At 44.3% G+C, this 21428-nt stretch overlaps 3 protein-coding genes and 1 long non-coding RNA gene across 8 annotated transcripts; 3 read left to right on the top strand and 1 right to left on the bottom strand.

Annotated features, from left to right (window-relative positions):
* Positions 1 to 63: 63 nt before the first annotated feature.
* plekha3 (pleckstrin homology domain containing, family A (phosphoinositide binding specific) member 3) lies at positions 64 to 7210 on the top strand. Of its 2 annotated transcripts, XM_035606349.2 has the most exons (9): positions 64 to 158; positions 340 to 629; positions 1704 to 1820; positions 1933 to 2082; positions 2339 to 2460; positions 2547 to 2651; positions 2873 to 2916; positions 3415 to 3509; positions 3761 to 7210. In XM_035606349.2, exons 2-9 carry the CDS (start codon positions 590 to 592, stop codon positions 3868 to 3870), a joined length of 783 nt encoding a protein of 260 aa, XP_035462242.1. In that variant the 5' UTR covers positions 64 to 158; positions 340 to 589; the 3' UTR covers positions 3871 to 7210. The 2 variants fall into 2 exon arrangements, with proteins under 2 accessions (XP_035462242.1, XP_035462241.1); XM_035606348.2 differs by lacking the exon at positions 64 to 158 and having other exon boundaries at positions 188 to 629.
* Positions 2471 to 9132, bottom strand: LOC124850753. Of its 4 annotated transcripts, none has more exons than XR_007031613.1 (3): positions 9009 to 9132; positions 7495 to 7567; positions 2471 to 4636 (listed from the first exon to the last, which is right to left on the bottom strand). It is a non-coding gene; the product is annotated as an uncharacterized LOC124850753 (long non-coding RNA). The 4 variants fall into 4 exon arrangements; XR_007031611.1 differs by having other exon boundaries at positions 7495 to 7627; positions 9009 to 9131; XR_007031610.1 differs by lacking the exon at positions 9009 to 9132 and adding an exon at positions 8701 to 8973 and having other exon boundaries at positions 7495 to 7627.
* Positions 7472 to 11183, top strand: LOC118283909 (osteocalcin 2-like). The gene is made up of 3 exons (XM_035606347.2): positions 7472 to 7599; positions 7945 to 8021; positions 8747 to 11183. Exons 1-3 carry the CDS (start codon positions 7596 to 7598, stop codon positions 9656 to 9658), a joined length of 993 nt encoding a protein of 330 aa, XP_035462240.2. The 5' UTR covers positions 7472 to 7595; the 3' UTR covers positions 9659 to 11183.
* Positions 11184 to 12103: 920 nt separating this feature from the next.
* On the top strand, positions 12104 to 21377 carry ppp1r1c (protein phosphatase 1, regulatory (inhibitor) subunit 1C). Its single transcript, XM_035606797.2, has 6 exons — positions 12104 to 12270; positions 13863 to 13920; positions 15917 to 15954; positions 16536 to 16601; positions 19943 to 20189; positions 21013 to 21377. Exons 1-6 carry the CDS (start codon positions 12190 to 12192, stop codon positions 21066 to 21068), a joined length of 546 nt encoding a protein of 181 aa, XP_035462690.2. The 5' UTR covers positions 12104 to 12189; the 3' UTR covers positions 21069 to 21377.
* The last annotated feature ends 51 nt before the right edge of the window (positions 21378 to 21428 follow it).

Genomic DNA, 21428 nt, shown 5'->3' with positions numbered 1-21428 from the left:
TGATTTTTTTGTTTTGTTTTATAAAATATTGTTTTATGCTTTGTTATGTTTTGCACCTCGGGGCCACCATAGGATGAGGAAGTACAGCCCGCAAATACTTGTTGTGTATCATTAGTGTGTACAGCAGCATGACATCAAAGTCCTTCTGTAAAATACAAGTACGTGAGAAGTGTACTGTATATAAGTACAGTACTTGAGTAATGTTAGTAACTTAGTGCTGGAGGCACTATAAAGGTGTATCGCGATGTTTTTAACTCGCCTTTTGAATTTGTCCTCTCCGGACTTCCGTACGCTAGCTGCTGTTTTGTTGACATTTTCATTTCTCCTCCTCTGCATCAGCCGAGCAGCTCGACACGAACCCACCGGGCAGCATGAACAAACCACACACAGTCCGCACGTGTTCCGAGAAGCAGCAGCAGCAGCAGCAGCAGCTCGGGATGGAGGTTATATTCTAGCCCGTCACAGGGAACCAGGAAGCTACTGCTGTGTGTGTGTGTGTGTGTGTGTGTGTGTGCGTGCTAGCTTGTGGAGCTACAGCGGGAAGCTAGCTAGCTCAACAGGCTACATTAGCCGATGTTAGCGTGAAACGATGGAGGGGATTCTGTACAAATGGACGAACTACATGACAGGTGAGTCTGTGTCACACCTGCTTCACCTGGCCGCCGTCCTGACAGACACGCCGGCCGAACGATGGACGGCGTTCAGTGTCAGTTAGCTAACAGTTAGCACGTAAAAGCGGCATTTTAACACCATAGCTAACAAGCTAACGCCACTATTTATACGATGCTGCGTGACAGATAGTGACGTCATTGACGTTGTTTCATAGTGATATTTGATGAGACGGAGATTGCTCTCAGCAGCACTGCTTATTTAAAAAATAAAAGTAGTTTGACATGCAGCCATGACATGGTGCTGCGCTGTGGTGGAATTATTATTGGAAACATGTAGAATGTGTGTGAAGGCCCAAATATTAAAAGACAATTTTTGATTCTAATTTATTCCTTTAAACCTTATTTAAGGAAGTGAAATCAAAGTGAATGTGATTCTGTTTTTAATGCCTTTGTCCATGTTTTCAGATGTCACACAGTTATGTCCTTGTTTTATTAGTTACTTTTGCTAAATGTATGTTCCTCTGTGTGTTATTCTTTTTATACGGTACCTGTTAGTTTTACCATCAACCTGCCAGATGAAAACTCAGAACGCTAATTCATTTACATTTTCCCTTTTAAATATACAAACAAACAAGCTAACTGTGCATAAAACAGAAAATATGAGGCATTCTAAAAACAATAGAAGAGTGTGGCAGGATCTGTAGCAAATCCATGGTTTCCAATGATATAAAAGGTAATTCATAACTTTATGTCAAAAAGTGCAAGATGACCTGTCATCCCCTTTGAGACTTTTCTGGCTTTAATCTTTTTTTTGTTCAGGTTCAGGTTTCTTAATACCTGTAGGTAGATTTGTTTTGCAGTATAAGCGAGCAGGCGTCCATCTTGAACATTTAAGACAATATTCACAGAGACGAGACAGAAAAGGACTTCAGGCTTCACTAAAACCACAACTTCTGAAACAACAGTAAAAACCCCAAACTCTTTCAATATTTGTTTTGTTACTGGAAAGGTTGAATCATTCTTTTTCTCTTTATAACAGCTGCACCCAGTCATGTACTGTATCACCATGTTGAGTTTGCTCTCTGTCCTCAGGCTGGCAGCCGCGCTGGTTCGTCTTGGAGAACGGAGTCATCTCTTATTACGACAGCGAGGACGACGTCGGTAAAGGAAGCAAAGGATCCATCAAGATGTCTGTGTGTGACATTAAAGGTGAGGCCGCTGTCCGCAGATTCCTTTCAGACACCTCATCTTTGGTACACAAGGGGTAAACACATCCATCAGACCCTGTAAATATATGTATTTTATTTTTTTTACGTTTCAGTTCATCCATCAGATCCCACGCGTCTGGATTTAATAATCCCCGGCGAGCAGCATTTCTACGTCCGAGCTGTGAATGCTGCGGAGAGACAAAGGTGGCTGGTGGCTTTAGGTTCGTCCAAAGCCGGAACACTGGACAGTCACAAACACAGAGGTATACACACCGTCTGCCACGATTGTCTTTGTTCCTCTGTCAGCGGGGGGAAAATCCTTTAAATCATCTGAACATGCGCTTGTCGTTTGACCCATATGACAATAAAAAATATATTAGATTTCCTTCTGTATGTCCATAAAAAGTCTTCCAGTATAATTTATTGAACACTAATAATCCATCCCACATCGTCTAATAAAAGATTTATTTGACTTCACGTCCCAAAAATTCATATTTCTCCTCCTGTGTCCATCTCAAGGTCCCGACTGTCTGAAGACGAAGATGTCTGAACTCCGTCTGTACTGTGACCTCCTCGTCCAGCAGGTCCAAACGATCCAATCACAGCAAACGGCCGACACTGAGGACACAGACACTTCTGAGGCAACCAACACTTCTTCATTTGCACTTTAATCTTAGGGAGGACAGATGATACAAGTACGGATGATCATTGTTTTTTCGTTCTCCAGGCCTCGCTCCTCAGTGCGACCTGCGCGACTTTCATCAGGACGTTGGAGGAGTGTATGAACCTGGCTAACCAGAGTCTGACCCCTGACCTCCGACCGCCAGAAAAGGTAGTTACTCTTCCTCCAAGTTTTATTTTGTAATTACACACAGCGGTAAAAACAGACCACAGACGTGAAACAAATGTAACCAGGGACGTGTTCTTGACAAAAAGTACAACTTTACATATGACACATTTAAATTAGAGCTTTACAAAAGTTGGATGATTTTGTTGTTAGTATTTAGTCAAGTTTTTAAAAAAAAGATTTCTGGTCTCTGTGCGTCGGCCCAGATGAAGAGGTCCATCAGTCACCCTGGAACCTACAGCTTCGACAGGTGAGCCGGGACACAGATGTGCCCCTTAGAATCAATAACTCGTATTTGTATTGCAGCTTTCAGGTAAAGATGATGCCCAAAGTGCTTTACTGAACAGGATAGAACAAACAAAAACTGAAAAAAATGTTTAATAACAGTACCAATTAAAAAAAAGGGAAAACTTCGACAACGTAATATTACCCCAAAATAAAAAGACATCTCTGTTGATGTAAACTTCAAATTGACTTCAGAACAGAATCCTTGAATTATGAACAATAATAATGATATAAAATGTGGCCTCTAGGCGGCAGCATTACAACGCAGTGACTAACCAAACTACCATTGGGAAAAAATGGTGTTCGCCTTAAACAAGACCAGTAAACAACAAGATTTTAATATCACAGGAATCAGACGTTTGTGTTTTAGTAAGAAAACAAAAACAGCAACATGTATGTTCTGTGGAGTTTTTGTATCATGTTATCTTGGATTCTCTGCAAAGAATAGCTCTTCTTCTCTCAGGTCAGGTGTGCTGAAGGAGTACGTGAGTGGAGGTCAAAGGTCAACTCAGCGCCGGAACCGGACATTCTCGGACAGCTCTGTTTATGACGCCGAACGTAAGACATGCCGGTATTTTTTATAGTGTACAATACATATACAAAAAGTGACATTTCATTTTGCGTTTCTTTTTTCTTTATTTCTAAATTGAAAGTGTGTTTAAAAGCAGGTGGATGGAAACTCACTTTATATTTTCTATATGTACGACACATCCTGGTCATTTGGTCAAAAAAAAAATGGTGACTTGAATCTGAATTTGAACATCAGTGAATAAAGTCAACTCATCTGTGAAATTCCATGTGTGTTCCAGGTGTGCTGACCAGTCTGAACGGCGACCCGTCCTCCATCCCAGAGGAGAGAGGAGGCCGAGCGAGCCCGAAGAACGCGGCCACCGACACAGACACCGACTTGTCCGTCTGAAAACCTGCTGAGCTCCGGACTCTGTGAGACGAGAACATAACGCGACAGATGTCAGTTACAGACGGGGACGAATTGACTTCAAGGAGAGTCCGTCTTTTTCCACATGTGCACTTTAGAAATCGTGAATATTTTTTCTTTAAGTTATACAGCACTACACACTGGAGACACACGAAAAGACAGAGAGAGAGAGAGAGAGAGAAGGGGAAGTTGAACCTGCAGAGACGTGTGAGGGACAAAGTGTACGACACGTAAACTTTACTCTGGACTCACGCTAGAGTCGATACAGACTGTGACCAGAAGCTCAGATTCTGGAGAAATCTGTGAAGAAACCAGTGGAAGAAAAATTGCAGCTACAGTTACTGCAGTCAACCCTGGTTCATCTTCCTGGCAGAGCGTTAGAATATCACTGACTGAATTACTGTTTTCTGGACAGTTTAGATGTCGGGGGTCGACTGTTCACTGTTTTTTTAAATCGACCTGAGAATGTACAGAGAGTTTTGCAGTGTGGATATCCTGCTGGGGACGTTGATATCCAGCGGGTGTGACACAAAAGCTTCTTCTTCTAAAGTATTTTCTGCCTTTTCCACATGTTCAAGAACTCACTTTTCTTTCCCTGGAGCATTTTCTCTTCTGGACCTCCACAGTCGGCTGTTGGAACTCGTCGGAACGTCGATAAGTGTAGATAATTCCCAAGTCTTGGCGCCGTGTTCCACACCGTCGAAATTGTTGAAGACAGAGATCACTCTGATTGGCTGTTCAGATGTAGCTGTTTAGATTTAAGTATGAAAGAAAGCAAACGAGGACACAAGACTATTTTAAAGAGGTCGGCTCGCGGCCAGTTCCTCTTCATCCATCTGTCAAAGTTTCCCCTTTTTTGCGAATGACGTCCACAAACCACCGCCCCCTGCTGGTTCCGGAGAGTAACTTCCTGTCAAGCAGGTGCAGAACGTACGAGCTAGTCGACCGTTTGGATTTAGTCTTGGCGGTGTGTTTTTTCCCGGGTACAGTTATGTTTGCCAAGACGCATGCGACGAGAGCAGACGCGGCAGGCGGTCTACGTCGATCCGAGTCGATTGAACTTTACCGGCTGAAGGCAACGATACAAATGAAGAACTCCGTCTCTACTTCCTGCCGGCTTTGAGCTCGTGGTGGTGAGGTCTGGTACAGCAGAGGACGAACCATCTGTCGCAGTTTAAAGACACGGAGCTGAAGAGCTTAGGTCTTCAGATGCCAACGTTTGCACAAATGCAAGGATCTTCATTAAATGTGCCATTGCCCCCCCCCCCCCCCCCGCAGACAAACTGCTCCGTAGTCCAACTGGTCACGCTTGGACCACACTCCGGTTCGATCGGCGGCTCTTCCCCCTTGAGGAGTTTGCACTTTCTTTTGTTGCTGTTGTTGTTTTTTTTCTAAGTGACAGATGTTTGTGAATTGTGTTCAAGTTACTGCCTTTTTAACGCTTGTATTCCTTCAGTAATTACTTTGCCTTCTGGTGACGAGCTCCATCCAAACGTGACGTTGAAGAGAAATCGGTACGGTGGCCCTGGAAGCTCAACGCGCCGATATGTAAGAAAGCACATGACAGAAAACGCTGGCAAAGAAGAAATGTTGAGAAACGAAATCGAGAGACACAAATTTATGGAAATATTTAGCAACGCAACTAAATATAGAATAGCACTGAAGTCGCCCGCACGTCAGCAGTCGTGGACGATCAGAGAATGGTTTATGATTATTTCAGTTTTTTAACGTTATTAATTTGAATCTGATTTTGTCCTCTGGAAACTTTTTGTTTTCATTTCTTCATTTTTTTCTATTTGGTCTCATTGTCGTTCAGTCGCGGGGCCTTCGAACCTGCAGCACGTTGCCGTTGTGTTGCCTGCGTAATGTAAATGTTTTTTTTCCTTGCTTTTTTTTTAAACATTCAAACAATCGTTTGTGTCGAGACCGTCCTAATTTGTGGCAGCAGTTTTCAGGAGACGGTCAACTCCTCTCCGAACGTCAAAAACAAATATGTATTTACCTTTTAAGACACTTTAATACTAACGTGTGAATTAAGCACGCTGTGGATTTTTATGTCCGATTTAGATCGACCACAGCTGTCGTCTCCAAAAACGACCTTTTTTACGCCTGTGCCAATTCTCTCTACACTTTCAGAAGATTATTAGAGGATGATAAATTAAACTGCACCAATAACTTTACAGTAACCGCCCCCCACCCCAACACGTACAGCACAGTGTGTAGATGTGGTCGTTTTGCACTTTAAAGGTTCATTCTGGCCCTTTTTTCCCTCCGAGTGTTTGTGCTCTGAACGTGACAAAGGTACGATGATGGATAACAATCATGACGATTAGGAAAACTAATGTTTTTGTTTAAACAAAGTGTTTTTGTTTCTAGTTGTTGCCTTATAGTTTTAAAAGGATGTGAAGAGTTGCAGCAGCCATATATATATATATATATACACAGAATATATATAAATAGATAAGTAACAGTATGTAAACGTACAAGACTTCCTTCTTGTATTACTTTAACCAAAATGTGTGTTCGGTATTTTCGCTATGAATTCAGCGAAACGTTTGATCCTCCTGAGTTTTCTTGACTTTCTTTTTTTTTTCTTGAAATACTATGAAGACGTCTCCAGACGCGTTAAATGGATTTTGTAGTTAAAGTGACGTACAGGAGCTTGTAAAAACAGTTTGACACTGAGATAAAGACATAAAACGATGAGATCAGCATATTCAATGTATAATTTCTCCCCGAATGAATACATTTAAAGATTTTTTTTCAGAAGTTTTGCAGAAAATGTACAAATACTTTTGTTGGTGAACTTGTTCCAGTGCCAGTTTTTTGTGTGTGCCTCTATGATTTTGACTCAGCAGCTGTGATGAAATGTCTCTTTAAAGGAATGGTTCAACATTTTTGGGGGGTAAATACAATTATTCGCTTTCCTGATGAGAGAGAAATGTCAGATGCCACTGACATATTTTTCCAGCACATAATTCATAATCTGTATGAGTTTTATAAGAATTTAAAAAATCTAAACATGATAGTGCAGCTCTCGGTAAGACAGGCGAATAAACCTCTTCCTCAAAATGTCCAAACGTTCCTTTAAAGGCTTCGGCTCGACCACGTGTTCCGAGGAGGAAGGGAGGACAAGTAATCAAACTGACGGATTATTACTGAATATTATTATTATTATTATTATTTTTTATTTTTTTTAATTGATTGACAAACCTGTTCAGTTTAGCAAAAAACCAGCGGAGAAATTTTCACGCCTCAAGTGTCTCTGAACCAAGTGACGTGTGTTTCATTCTCTGAATAATAAAATTAGATTTTAAACTTGTGTGAATTTGTGGTCGTTTCTCGCCGTGCATGTGGTATTCTGTGTGTCGAAGGTTATTATTGAACGCGGTAAATAAATAGAACAAATGAAATAACAGTGGAATAAATCAAAAACTAATTAGGAATGTAACGTTTGATTTGTGGGCGTTTTTGCGGAAGGGGCGTGGAGCATCCTGAATCCTGGAGGCTGTTTACAGAGGGTGTGTGTGTGTGTGGTCATTTTTGTATCTATGACTGATGGCTTTAATGTGTACTCGTGTCATGAAAAGAGAGAGTCACACTCACGTGGGTGTGGCCGCCCGTCTACGTGAGCGACTGCAGGAACGGGATGAGCAGCTGTCGACAGTCGCTCTGTGTCCTGGCCCCGACGAGGAGAGAGTGGGAGAATGGGTAAGTTAAAGTCAACTGGATGAAGAAGCTGAGGGAGGAGGAAGTGCAGGAAAAGGATAGTTAATCACTTATTATTATGAATGGAATTTTAAAAGTAGAACAAAACTCAAAGCATGAAATTTATGGAAAAGTTGAAAACAAGCCAGAATGTTCTAATTTGGTATTTAGGTTGAAAAATGTGGAAGGAGAAGAAAAAGTACGTGTAATAAAAAATGAGGGAAGACGTTACAGTCTTTAGGGCTGCAACAAAGAATGATCATTTTTGATTAATCTGCTGATTATGTTTTAACCCGTCACTTCAGTCCATAAAACCCATCACAACGTCTGTTTTTTCCTTCTGTACAGATCAAACCAGTGGACATGTGTCAGACGCTGGAGGCTCGACTGAGGACCAGACTGCAGAGAGTCCAAAACTACCAAAGGTAGATGCTCAAATTCCACATATTCTACATAACAACCTGTGGAAAGAAATATAAAATATGCAGGTGTCAGACTGCTGCAGCATTTTAAAAACGTTAAAATAACTAAGATCAGTCCCAGATGAAGACACATACAATTATGATCCGTTGTCAAATAAATATCACTTATTGATTAAAACACATTAAATACTTATTTATCATTATTAAAAACTAAATGTTTGTATTTATTAATTTGCACATTATATTTGTTATACTCCTATTACTTTTATATTATATTCCACACTCGTATAAATAATATTTATTTATTGTTTATAAAATCAATCCAATTTTTTTCATTTACTGTTGTTTGATCTTATTTCACTTCACTGTAGTATAATACCAATTGTGTCTTTGTTCAGGAAATTTGAGGAAAGTGCAGTAATTATTATAATACAAATATCACAGTATTACAGCTTTATGTGTTAGATTATTTCATACTGCTTTACTGTCTCCTGCTCATTGTTGCATGTAGCTTTCTAAAACTCCTCTTCAGATTTAAATTTCTTGATCAAATCTTCTTTTTCTCCACTTTTTCTTCACAGGAAAAGTTATAAAACTATATTAATACTTAAAACTCCTCTGTAAATGTCCTATAAATATAAAATTGTGACTAAATATTAATATGAAAGTGAATACACTGTACTGATTTACAGTCTTGACATTTCTGCTCGTCTCCCCTCTGGGTTCAGTCCAGGTCAGGCCCCGAGTGCCTCGGCCTGTCTCGCTGCGCCGCCTGCTACAACCACAAGACGAGCTCCATGTCTCGTCGCGGCGACAACGGGGAGTCCAGCTCCTCGGCCGAAGACTCCGGTCCGGAGGTGGACTACGAGTCGGAGGCGGAGTCGAGCTCCAGCAGCAGCAGCAGCAGCAGCAGCAGCTGCTCTGAGCCTGAGAGGCCCGAAGGTCTTCTTGTTCCTCTTGTCTCTGAAGAGACTGGCGAGAGGAGCTCACCACAGAGCGGAGATGCTGCTGAGCCTGAATCCAGAGGAGAGGACGCGGGAGAGACGTCGGAGCGGCAGCGAGACAAGAGGAACAGGATGATTCAAAAAGCGCCGCTTGTCAAATCCTTCTCCCAGCCTTCCTCCCTTGCTCCTCGCCCCGACCCTCTCTCCTTCCTGCCCCGCCCTCCGAGGATCGTCTCCACCCTCCTCCTGCAAGTGTTGCCCGAGACCTGCGGCGACGCCGCCGTCTTCAACATCCGCCAACATCGGCCTGTGAGAGAGGACGAGAAGACGGAGGAGAGTTACGGAGGAGGAGGAGGACGCAGCATCAACAATCTGCTGCTTCCACAACCACTTCAGTGCCAGCAGATGCGGTTTCCAGGGCAACCAACATTACAGCATCACCAGCATCATCAACAACAACAACAACAACAGCAGCAGCAGCAGCAGCAGATGTCATATCAATACCAACAACAACCTCAACATCTTCCTCCCCTCGCAGCTCAAGGTCAAAGGTCACCACCACCCTCACGCCACCCGGCAATGCCAACACCCCTGTGGGCACCAAACGCACCCTGGACGGATCCGAACGCGCTCACTCCACAACCGTGCTGGATCTGTTACCGCGTTCACCTTCCCTACACAAACTGCACTCCTTAACGGAGTGGACACTGTAAGAATCGGAAAAGCGACGCGGTAAATGTGTGGAACATCGGAGTGAAGAGAGACTGAGCCCCTGAGCGCCCGTCAAACTTCAGGTCTAACTGGGTTTGGATTCTTGTCCACGGAGCAATCTGATCAGTCCACGAGATTGTCCCGCAGCACGAAAAGAACAAACCCAAACAGAGTCAAAACCAACTTGTGTCTTCAGAGACGAGAGGAACAAGGAAGTCCCGTCCTGGTCCTCACAGATCTCAGCATCAAAGCTGCGATGACATGAAGAGTCAAACTGAAAACCACAGAAGAAGAAGAAGAAGTCGGACATCAGAGCGTTCGTTCCCGTCTCACGTTCACAAAGCAGAGATGGACAGTTTCCAGAAACACACACACACACACACACACACACACACACACACACACACACAAACAAACAAGAGGCTCTTTGTGTTTGTGTTTGTGTGTGTGTGTGTGTGTGTGTGGTTTGTTCCACCTACAGTAGCCACTAAGTCTCTCCAGATGTCTCCACTGAGACAAAAGTGTTTTCCACTGCGACGGCCAACGCGCTGATGTCATCGGTGGAAAAGGACGCAGGTTCCTGAGTTGGGGGGTAGAAGATGCAAATAGTTGAGCAAGACACGGGGAAAGAGAATAACTGCGAAAGACAATTCTAAAAAATATATATATATTTCTCAAAAAACAATCAGACTCGACCACACTGGAAACATGTTTCTCGAAAATGTTCTTATACCAAATATTAATCTGTGGTTTTTATTGAGAGTAAATAAAAATGATCCACCGTCTCATTCTTACTGTTTTTGACATTTTATTCCAAGCTCTCTTCGACATTGTTCTCTCTCCTTGCAGCTCAATAACTGGTGCACATGGATTTCCATGTCCATGATGTAAAAATATTTTATGGCATGTGAGTCTGGAGACGCTCATGTAGGAAAATGTTGGAACACGGTTTGGAAAAGATGTAAAGTTCATATAAGCAGCTTCCTTCACGATCAACCGACTCCTCTGTGTCCTTCTCTGGGAGCGGAGGTGTTTTATGAACCTCCGGTGACGTTACATTCACACATTCATTGAACTGCCAGTATGGCAATGACATATAAATAAGGATATGTTATTGCTGGCGGAGCGGACGGAGCACGAATCCGGATAACTTTTATCATTTTACGAGACTTTCCTTTGATGCCTGCTCATGATTTCCTGAGACTCACGCTCTTCTAAAATCCAATGACCCTGCACTTCATAAAGACACTTGATGCTGAAAAACACCAAACTTTAATTTAATTTGGTTAAATATGGATTCAAAGTTGTTAATATAAAAATGATCAGCGTTCAAGGTAAAAACTGAGGTTTGCTCTTTCTTCAACAACGATGTGAGTCCTGATTATTTTGTGATTATTCATTGATTTCATGTTAACTTTAGACCTGTTTACATTGTAAAATCTCCTCAGTTATATTAGATGAACTCATGTACTTTCGATTAAATCTGTGTGATTAAACAGTAAATTTGTCACTTCATGTAGTGCTCGGTGTTTTGGATTAAATGCCCCACGGATCATTCGATTCACTCATCAAATTGTGTAGAAACATGTTATGCTGCCTTCAGGTGCCAGTCGGAAGATCCTATACTTCCCACTCGTGAAGTCGGAATTACGAGAATGTCACGTTCAAGAGCTTTGTTGTCGCAACCAATTGAAAAATGGCGAAATGGCTAATAATTGTAATATTATATCAAACTTAGCACCGCGCTAGCAGACTATAGTCCCTCTGTTATGGATAGAACGATGAATAGCATTGATCTATATCAAGTTAAATGTACACAGATTGCAGATTAAAAGGATGTACACAAGCAACACAGCGACTGATACTTGTTGCACTGATAGTAATAAAGAATTACGTAGCATTACTGAATCTGTCCTCCTCCCTCCCGCCATGGTGAAAGGTTCTGGTTCACCCCCACTCGGGAACTCATGCATTCAAATTCCCTCAGAGTTTCCCACTCGGAGATCATTTCGTGTTAATGCCGGAGTTCTCGAGTATGGGGCAACCAGAACCTTTCATCATGGTGGAGAAGGAAGTAGATTCAGTCATGGATGATATGTAATTCTTTATTTTGAACGGTGCAACAAGTATCAGCCGTGTTGCGTTGCTCGTGTTCATAGTTCTAATCTGTAATCTGAGTACACAGACCGACGCTATTTATCGTCCAATCAGTAACAAATGGACGATAGTCTGTTGACTTCTCTGAAATATTATTTCAATACTTCATGTTACATCATTCGGAAAATGCTGCAATGACTTGGCTGCTCTCTCTCTCTCAGTCTGTCAATTAGCGATAATGGAGCCCACCAGTCGAGAGAAGACCACTCCCCTCCCTCTCTGCTCCCTCCCCCTCCACACACACACACACACACACACACACCAACTCTCTCTCTCCCTCCCTCTCTCTCTCTCTCTCCCTCCCTCTCTCTCTCTCTCTCTCTCCGTCTGTCTTTCCTTCCACCTCTCAGTCTGTAGTAATGGAGCCCAGCAGTCCGAAGAAGATCCAGTTTGCTGTGCCTCCGCTGCAGGGACAGCTGGACCCTCAGGCCTCGGAACACGTGAGTGTGTACCTGACCCTGTGTGTGTGTGTGTGTGTGTGTGTGTGTGTGTGTGTGTGTGTGAGAGGGGGACGTTGTGCGTCCGCGGGGCTGAATGGGGCCACTATCCGTGATCCTGCGAGTCTTGTCAGGAATGTCTCTGTGTGTGGGTGCAGAGCAGCATGTGCGTGTGTGTGTGTGTGTGTGTGTGTGCGTACTGTATATGTCAGATCTCATGAAAACTGCTGTGTGTGTATCTGCTGCGTGCGTTTAATGGGTCTGTCGTATTCCATCTGACACTTGTTCTGTGTGATTTGCAGGCTGCTCGTTTCTTTTTTTGGGGGGTTGTAAATATTTGTGTCTGAGAGCAGAGAAACAAAAGTTAAACGCTCCCAATTAGATCATTCACATTCCACATCCGTGAATTATTTCCTGCATCCTTGTTAAACTTCTCGGAAAACATCTTTGACTCTGTGAGAAAATGCTCCTCCTCTTCCGGTAATCAAAGTTTTTTGTCGTTGTGCGTCTCCTTACTCACGCCACGAGTGGCTGATGATGATGATGTAAACGTGACGCTCTCGACGGGCACACTTGCGTTGCCACTCTGATCCGCGGCCCGATTGCAGGTCTACGCCCGCTCTCCGAGGGGCGTTGCACAAAGGCCTGCTGGGAGGACAACGCAGGATGTAGCAAACACAGACTGACCCTTTTTGTTGTTGTTGATACAAGTAAAGGTAGAAGAAGTCAGGTGGAGCGATAGAAGAGGGACCACGACGTGCAAGCTGTGGCGCAATGCCCCTGAGGAAACAGGATGTCATGTTGCTCCCCGCGAGGCCTCGTCGGTGTTCGGCGTCCGTGCGAACCGTTTGGTCGTTGGTGGAACGGAAGTCGCTCATTTCTTTTAAAGGAAGCTGGGAAATGAACGTGTGTGTGTGTGTGTGTGTGTGTGTGTGTGTGTGTGTGTGCGCGTGTGTCTGTGTTTGGAAATCGTCAGCCTTTTTTGGAGTCGACGATAAATTTTAGCGACGGTTTTTTTTAACGAGATACCGTCTGGTAAACCTCCAGCCGCTCAACATTTACATTCCCGCGGCGACGTTCACTGTACACGAGAGCGTGACCTGTTATCGTCACGGTAGAAAATGTCAAACTGATCACCGCAAGAAGCTTTTAGAGAAAATCCCCAAACATGTGTCACAAGATCACTGTAGGTGGCGGGAAAGAAAGAAGACGACAGCGCGTCTTGAATTCACCGTGTTGTTCCATGTGGTGTGTGGTAAAGTTGTGCCTTTGCAACCCTGAATTACATTACGACAGCTGGAAAGTGGGCAATGATATTGGTTACGAGGTGTAACGTGGGATAATTATCATAACAGGTCTTTTATAGCCTGAAGTATCCAGGCAGACAAGCGAGTGTGTGTGTAATTGTGTGTGGGGGTTTTTTTTTTACAGTGTAAGATTTGGAGTTTTTGCGTTATAAGAGGCGACAGACTCACGGTGGTTTTAAAGCCCTCATCGCTGGGGCAGTAAATAAAAAGGCTGACGGTCGTTCTGACCAAACGGTGAGTTGTGTTTTCAAGGAACAAATTAAAAATATGTCTGTGTGTTTACCTCAGATCCGCCGCAGACGACCGACTCCTGCCACTCTGCAGATCTACAGACAACCTGGCTCAGGTAAAACTGCAGAGACAGAGACAGAGAGAGAGAGAGTGTGTGTGTGTGTGTGTGTGTGTGTGTGTGAGAGAGAGAGAGAGAGAGAGAGAGGGAGAGAAGGTTGAGGGGGTAGAAGTGAAAAGCAGCGACTATAATGGAACCTTTATTAGATTTGTGCTGCAGCTTTGTGTAAAGTGATCCCAGTTCGGACTAGACTGATGGATGTCTAATGTGTGTGTGTGTGTGTGTGTGTGTGTGTGTGTGTGTGTGTGTGTGTGTGTGTGTGTGTCTGTGAGTGTGTGTGTGTGTGTGTCTGTGTGTGTGTGTGTGTCTGTGTCTGTGTCTGTGAGTGTGTGTGTGTGTGTGTGTGTGTGTCTGTGTCTGTGTCTGTGTGTGTGTGTGTGTGTGTGTGTGTGTGTGTGTGTGTGTGTGTGTGCGTGCTCATAAATCCCCCTACACAAGAAGCGTCTGACTGAGTAATCGGCCTGATTCCACTCTGTGAGCTCGGCTCGGCGAGTCTGCTTCCACTATAGTTGTTTGGATCTCAGTCGGCACCTCGAGGCGTTTACAAGTGCAGTCCGGGAGGCGACAGTGTTCGGATCGAACACATCCGGAGGACTCACACCTCACCGATTTGCTGACAGGACTGAGGAAATCTTCGTCGAGACCGAAGTTCTGCGTTGCCACAAAAACACAGAAAGCAGGTTCTCGTCGGTTGTTGCTTGACCCCGCAGGTCGACGTGTGACCCCAGAGTTCACGTTCAGGGGTCCTTTTCCTTTCACAAGTGTTTGGGCTCGAGTCTGTCCGGGGGGGGATCCGGCCGGCAGCTGTCAAAACAAGGGCCGACTGCGACTCTCGGCCTCGACGCCGAGAAGATCACCACCACGACAAGTGCAGATGTTACACGTCGCGTCCCATCTCGCGTCTCAGTATTTGGCAGAAGCGAGTGCGGATATTTCTCGGAGCTTCCGCCTGCAGCCTCGGGGGGTCGTGCTCGGTCCGAGTCGAGGACACATCGCCCAGCTTTTGTTTTAATTTCCGGACAGACAGAGCCCCGCGAAAAATGAGAAGTCTTCCTCCGGCCCACAAATCGGATGTTTCCTGAGATTGAGATTGAACGTTTTGGAATCTAGGATCCAATTTTGGCACGAAAATCTGTTTTTTTTTTAGAAATCGTTTTATTACAGGATAAGTTTGATCCTTCTTCTATATTTCTCTTGTCAACAAATCTCACAAAAAGACACAAACCAATAAAAAAAACCAATAGATTCATCCTCCTGATAGAGTGTGTGTGTGTGTGTGTGTGTGTGTGTGTGTGTGTGTGTCTAAAGCCCGATCGATCGCACTCCTCTGTGCCGTAAGAGCTCCTCTGTCGTCTGAGATCTATTGAAAATGAAAAACGACATATTTGTGACTCGCTTTTTAAAGATGTGACAGGCGCTCGGGTCACGTAACGACTGGGGAGCAGTCACTTCGTGGGATTTGTTGACTGCAGAGGAGGAACAGTAGCAGGCGAGGACGCTGAGTAAAGTGAATACACTTTGTCTTTGAGAAATGAAAAACCCCCAACAGAAATTATAGGAACGTCCGAGTCGACATCTCTCTTCCCCCGAAGAGACTCTCTAATAACCCGATGAACAGAGGATTGTTCAGTCGTGATTAGTTCTGTGGCCTGTTCCAGGGAGAAGTCCCGCACCGTCCGCAGCTACCGGAAAACTTCATTTGTGCAATTTAAAAAAACTCCACTGCTCCCTGTTCGGATCATATGGAATTTATTTGAGAAGGTGCTTGTTTTTTCCCCGGCCCGGTCCCATGCAGGGTGACCTCAGGCCGTTCCCCCCCTCCTCCTCCAGGCCCCCAACCCTGACCCATGTGGCCGGAGCGGGGCCGTCTAACTGAGTCGGATCCCCGAGGAAACGGATCAACTTTAGAAAAACCAAAACGACCGAGCACGTGACGAATCAGTTGAAAACAGAAAGAGCTCACTGCTGCCGTCTCGTCTCTTCCTCTCTGCAGATGCCGGAGATCAACACAACCCCGGCGAAGAGTCGCAGGTTTGTAAAGTCCTCACGCCGGGATCGCTGGTGAAAAAGAAAGTAGCATCTGTAAAATCAATATCATTTAAAAAAAACCAAAAAACTAAATAGATAAATACCAGAATCGATCAAACATGAAATATGGAATTGTAGGGGAAGACACATTCCAAGTCCAGTTCTGTGCTACATTCAGTCCTGACATTTCAATTGAATATCTTTTACAGTTAAAAATGAAACGTCATATTCTTAGTATCTCCGATTTCTTGATTGCGTTAGACCTTTAAAAGTTTCCAGCTGATCACGTCTGGACAGAAGTCTGATGACTCGTCTGAAGAGTCTCGTGTGTCTTTGTCCTCGCTATGATAAGATCGCGGAGCATCCTGTCTCTCCACTGGTCCTCGTGAATATTAATATTTAATCACCAACAACACAACGGAACAGACCCACTGTTTGTACATTATGTTTAAGAGTGCATCGATTTGTCTTTGGGTTTGAAAAAAAAAGAAAAGAAAAGCTACTTCATCTTTCCCAAAAAAAGTTCTCTGATGTCTGTGTGCGTCCCAACGTTAATCGATTTTTCCGTTGGTGTCGTCCTGCAGGATTCAGATTCCTCTCAGAGGAAGCAGAGCACCTATGCCCCGCCCACCATGAAAGGTCAGTTCTCCGTTTCCCGTGATTTGACCTTGTTTTTTTTCGTTTACAAAAGAAGGCAGAATAAATCAATTTCCCCTCCACGAGCAGAAGGATTGTGGGCAGGGTCGACTCTCAGGTCAACGTTAATCGATCGGCACGGAAATACCAGTGACAGGCATGAAAACAAGGGAGTGACGAGGGGGAAGGCAGAGATCGGAATCTCTGAACAAACACAGGCGCTTTTTAAAAAATACAACCTCAAAACATACGTCTCCGTCACGTAAAGGATCAGCTGCGGTCGTGACTGTTGAAGGGGCAGTTAGCGAGATTGGAGAAAGATTGTTTTTCAGCGGAAAAATTGTATTGGAATAAAATCACTAACTGCCCCTTTAAAGCCTTTGAGGAGAAGAGCTGGTACAGTCACTCCAGTAGAAGAGGCTCAACTGGCCCCTTGAATTCAATCAAGCTGCACTTATATATGTACACACTCATGAATAAATAAATCATAAATATCAGTTCCCTAAATATATAATCAAGATCCATGAATTATTCCTGGATCCACGGCAAAATTCTATGGATATTTTCTTGGCCCATGTTTCATCGTTCCGCCAAGTTTTGTGGAATTCCGATTTTTTGCGTGATCCTGCTGACAAACAAACAAACAAACAAACAAACGGACGGGGGTGGAAACAACAAACTCTGTTTCCTTTTTAATCCCATTTGGCTTCTTTCACAATATAAATAATAAATAAATCAGATTTTTGTTTTTGAGGATCATTAGATCCATTCGATTTTTGCTCTTCAAAGTGGATTCAACATGTGACGTGACAACCGACCGACAATCAGCGTGTTGTTGAAACACTCTATTTAATAAACTACATGTGAAATGGAAAAAAAAAAATGTTTTTCAAGTGACGACTAGAATCGGGGACTTTTTCAGCTAATAAACCAAAATGCTCACCGCAGAGATTCATCAGTTCTTGACGACATATAAGTACAGTATATTTAATGTGTGTGTGTGTTCTTGTGTGTGATTTGTCCTATAACATCTGTCGCAGCTGTGAACTCAGTCTCCTCCTCAGTTTCATCATATATTTGCTTTCAGCCTGGACGTTCTGTTTGTTTTTGTCGCCGTTCGTCTATTTTTGGTTTCAACCCCCAACTTGTGTTTTCTCTGTCTTGGTTTTGGGCCGTAGTTCTTGAGCCTTGTTTTGTTTGTTTTCGGTCTCGGCTCTGCGGGACATCGGGCAGAGGGGATGGGGGGTCGGGGGGGTGTAGTGTAAAACAATATCATGTTGTTATTGATCTCCAGGGAAATGTTTTAGACCGCTGTGTCGCTACATATCAACCAAATCAGATTAGAGATTTATCTTTTTAAATCACATTATACTGCTTTAATTTCATGAGCTTGAAGACCAAGAATGTGTTTTCTAAGATATATCGACTTCCTGTCAAGGCGGGATTTACCTTCTCGGGGGCGACAAGGCAAAACGTTGTTGGCCTTACGTACCCAGATACACAAGTTCACTTTAAAGCTGAAATGATGATTATACGATTCGTCGACTGACAGAAAACTATCCATTGACAACAATTTGTTTAACCGATAAGTCGACGACAGTAGAGTTGAGAAACAAGAGACAACTGAGGCCGCCGACGTCCACTGAACTCTCCCAGGTCATTGTTTGACCTCTGCTCGGTGACACGCGGGAGCATTGTCCTGCAGGAAGTCACCAACACAAACTGACGACTGACGGCGAGAAACGACGCGACAGACGCACTTTTCCAACGCAGCCCGACTTTAACCACATCTGTCATGAACCGAAAGCTTCCTTATCTGGAGGACGTTGTGAGCCTCCTCCCACGGCACAAGCAAAGATCCGCCGTCTGGGGGCTTTCATCATCTCGGTGTTGTCCTTGTTATCATCATATTTCTTTTGTTTTTTTTTAAATCCTCGCTTGCGCTGAATAATTCATAAAACCTGCAAAAGCAGCGATGGGCCCAGAGGAGCCGTGACGCCGCTGCAGCAGAGAGGCGGCGGGGCCCCCGTCTCCGTCTCAGCGCTCGCTGCCATGTGGTACCAGGCCGACGCGGTTGTCGTTCGCCCGCCCCGCGATGTTTATGTAGCGAACGCACCAATCTCAGCTCCCGTGACCGTGTTGGTATTGAAACGAGGTGCGGTCGGGTGCAGTGTCGGCACGTCACCGTCTCTGGGCCGGCGGGGAAGCGATCGATCTGCTGTGAAGTCAACTCGCTGTTGTTAAGATGTTTGCCTACAGAGGCAGGTAAAGTACACACTGCTTGTTACACACACACACACACACACACACACACACACACACACAGTTGAGCTGCTCTTGTTTTCATTGCAGAGACGTGTTCTCTCTACTACCGCCTGGAAAATCTTAAACCTCAAGATCCACCGAGTAGCAAGTGCGCCCGTCTCTTTAAAGGCGACAGGAGACGGCGCTGTGATTGGTTTATTGCGTGTTACGCCCCCAAAACACACCCGAGATATTAATTCATAGACTAACACAAACCCTTTTTAGAGCCGTGCACGAGGCACAGCAACATTTTTTATCCCCCCAGGATTTGGACACGCCCCAGAGGCACTTGCACAACAACGTGAGCGGCTTCCTATTTCCTACATTGTCCAGTTGAACTGAAATATTGTTTTTGCAAGACTATATTTTAGTTTGAGTGTGTAGGAAAGGTGTGTGTGTGTGTGTGAAAGGGCAGAAAAACATGATGGTGCAGAGCTCTGAGTGCAGCACCGACTCGGTTCCGGGAAGTGGAGGCAGTAAAAGCTTTTTCTTTTATTGATCCTGTGTGTGTGTGTGTGCGTTTATGTGTATGTGTGTGTGTGTGTGTGTGTGTGTGTGTGTGTGTGTGTGTGTGTGTTGGCTCTCCGCTCTCATAAATCCCTCTGAGCAGGAACCGACTGATTGAATAATCGGCCCAATTCCATTTCTCTGAGCTCAGGTCGATGAGCAATTTACGTTCTGTGGCATCAGGATAAGAAAAATAAGTTTTATTCATTCATCTGATGAGGTTTTAGTGTCACGCTGTGGTTTTACAGTATTTTGTTATCGTTTATCTGTTTCATTAACGATGGAGCTGAAAATGCTGTTGCTACTCAGACGTAACGGTCTTTAAATTTATATTCACGCAGACGTTGGAAGGATTTGCGTTGATATTTCGTCTCTGCTGCCACGTGATGAGGGATCTTGAGACATATTGAGCTGGGCTTATCATCTTCTAGTTTTTTCGCCTTCAGTTTGAGTTCTGATACTGTCCCTTTTTAATTCCTATTTTAATTTTAATTTCAAACTCCCCAAATTAATTTGATCCGCTCCGTTGCGAACTTGCCTGTAGTTGAGGCGTCTCTCCACCAGAGGTGCTCTTTTCTCCCCAGAGCTGCAGCTGGGGGTGGAGCAACACCTGCTGGGGGCGGGGCGCTGCGATGCTGACGGCCAGCTGAGCCCAATCACGGCGCAGCTCTATGCCACCGCCTCCCTGTGGGCCAATCACAACGGGCCAGAGGAAGCCAACGGGAACGAGGCGGGTCTGCTGCCCTTAGCCAATCGCGAGAGAGGAATGGCAGACAGCAACAGTTTAGGGGGTAAACAGAAAACACAAACACATTGTTGACAGCAGCGTTTTGGTGTCACTAGCCTTTAGTAAATGTCAACACAGGCAGTTCTTCTGTTCTAATACGAAACCCACAGGACACTTACCTGCCTGGAACAAAGTGGCAGACGGACGCAGTTTAGTCACGTTTTTCTACCAAGAGTTCCTGGAACTTTTTTCCAGGAACTTCCTGCAGGATCGTTTTTTCCACCTCGGTCTAGAGACCAGGGGCGACACGGCAGATTAGCCCGCTGACGTTCATGAACAACCGACGGCTACGACAAGCTGTTCCTCTCCTGTCCACCAGGCGGCGATAGTGCAGAAGGCTTACACAACATCGGTGATGCTTTTTTTATTTATAAATCCGGCAGCACAACAAAAGAGACGTACAACTACAAGTGGCTGCCAACGTTGCCTCATGTCTGTGAAGACTCTGACTTATAAGTTTCTAACAACGTTTGTCCGTCCGTCTGTCAGATTGATGTTAGTCTTTCCTCCAGTTGACAAAGAATTGACGACAGCAGCTTTCAGGCTGTGTTTGCTCAAGTGTTGGCCTACGATCAACACGACTATACATCAGGAAAATGATGAAAAATAACAAAAAAACATTGATGTACACTCACTGTAACGCTCAGTCTATGACTAATAATTCACTGTTGTGTTGTTTAGATTCTTCATACTAACTATATTCTATAATCTTCTTGAAACAAGACTAACAGCACTAACTCATCTGTCTCTCCCTCTTTTCTCTTCCTCCTGCTTTTAATTTTTCATTTTTCATCATCTCCCCCCTCTCCCCTCACCTTCTCTCTCAGATTTGTCATGTGACCTCAAAAAGGAAGCGCCCAGTCCCGACTCCGTCTCCCGATAGCCACCTCTGCTCCCTCTCTCATCTCCTCATCTGATCATATCTGACACACACACACACACACACACACACACACACACACACACACACACACACACACACACACACACACACACACACACACACACACACACACACACACACACACACACACACACACACACACTCTGCTTCACTCTCCCTCACTTCCACTCACACGCACACACGCTGAGGTTTTAGTTAGAAGTTCTGAAATTTGAATATAATCAAGGTGACCTTGGTTTTGCTCGTGTAGAAACGGCTGTGAATAAAGATGCTATATTGGAACGTTTACTGGATGTCTACATGTTATTACCCTGCGCGTGTGTGTGTGTGTGTGCAAAA

Source organism: Scophthalmus maximus, chromosome 10 (assembly GCF_022379125.1).
Source record: "Scophthalmus maximus strain ysfricsl-2021 chromosome 10, ASM2237912v1, whole genome shotgun sequence".
NCBI lineage: Eukaryota > Metazoa > Chordata > Actinopteri > Pleuronectiformes > Scophthalmidae > Scophthalmus > Scophthalmus maximus.
Note: the sequence above shows the minus strand (reverse complement) of the source record. Positions and strands in the feature narration are given on the sequence as shown.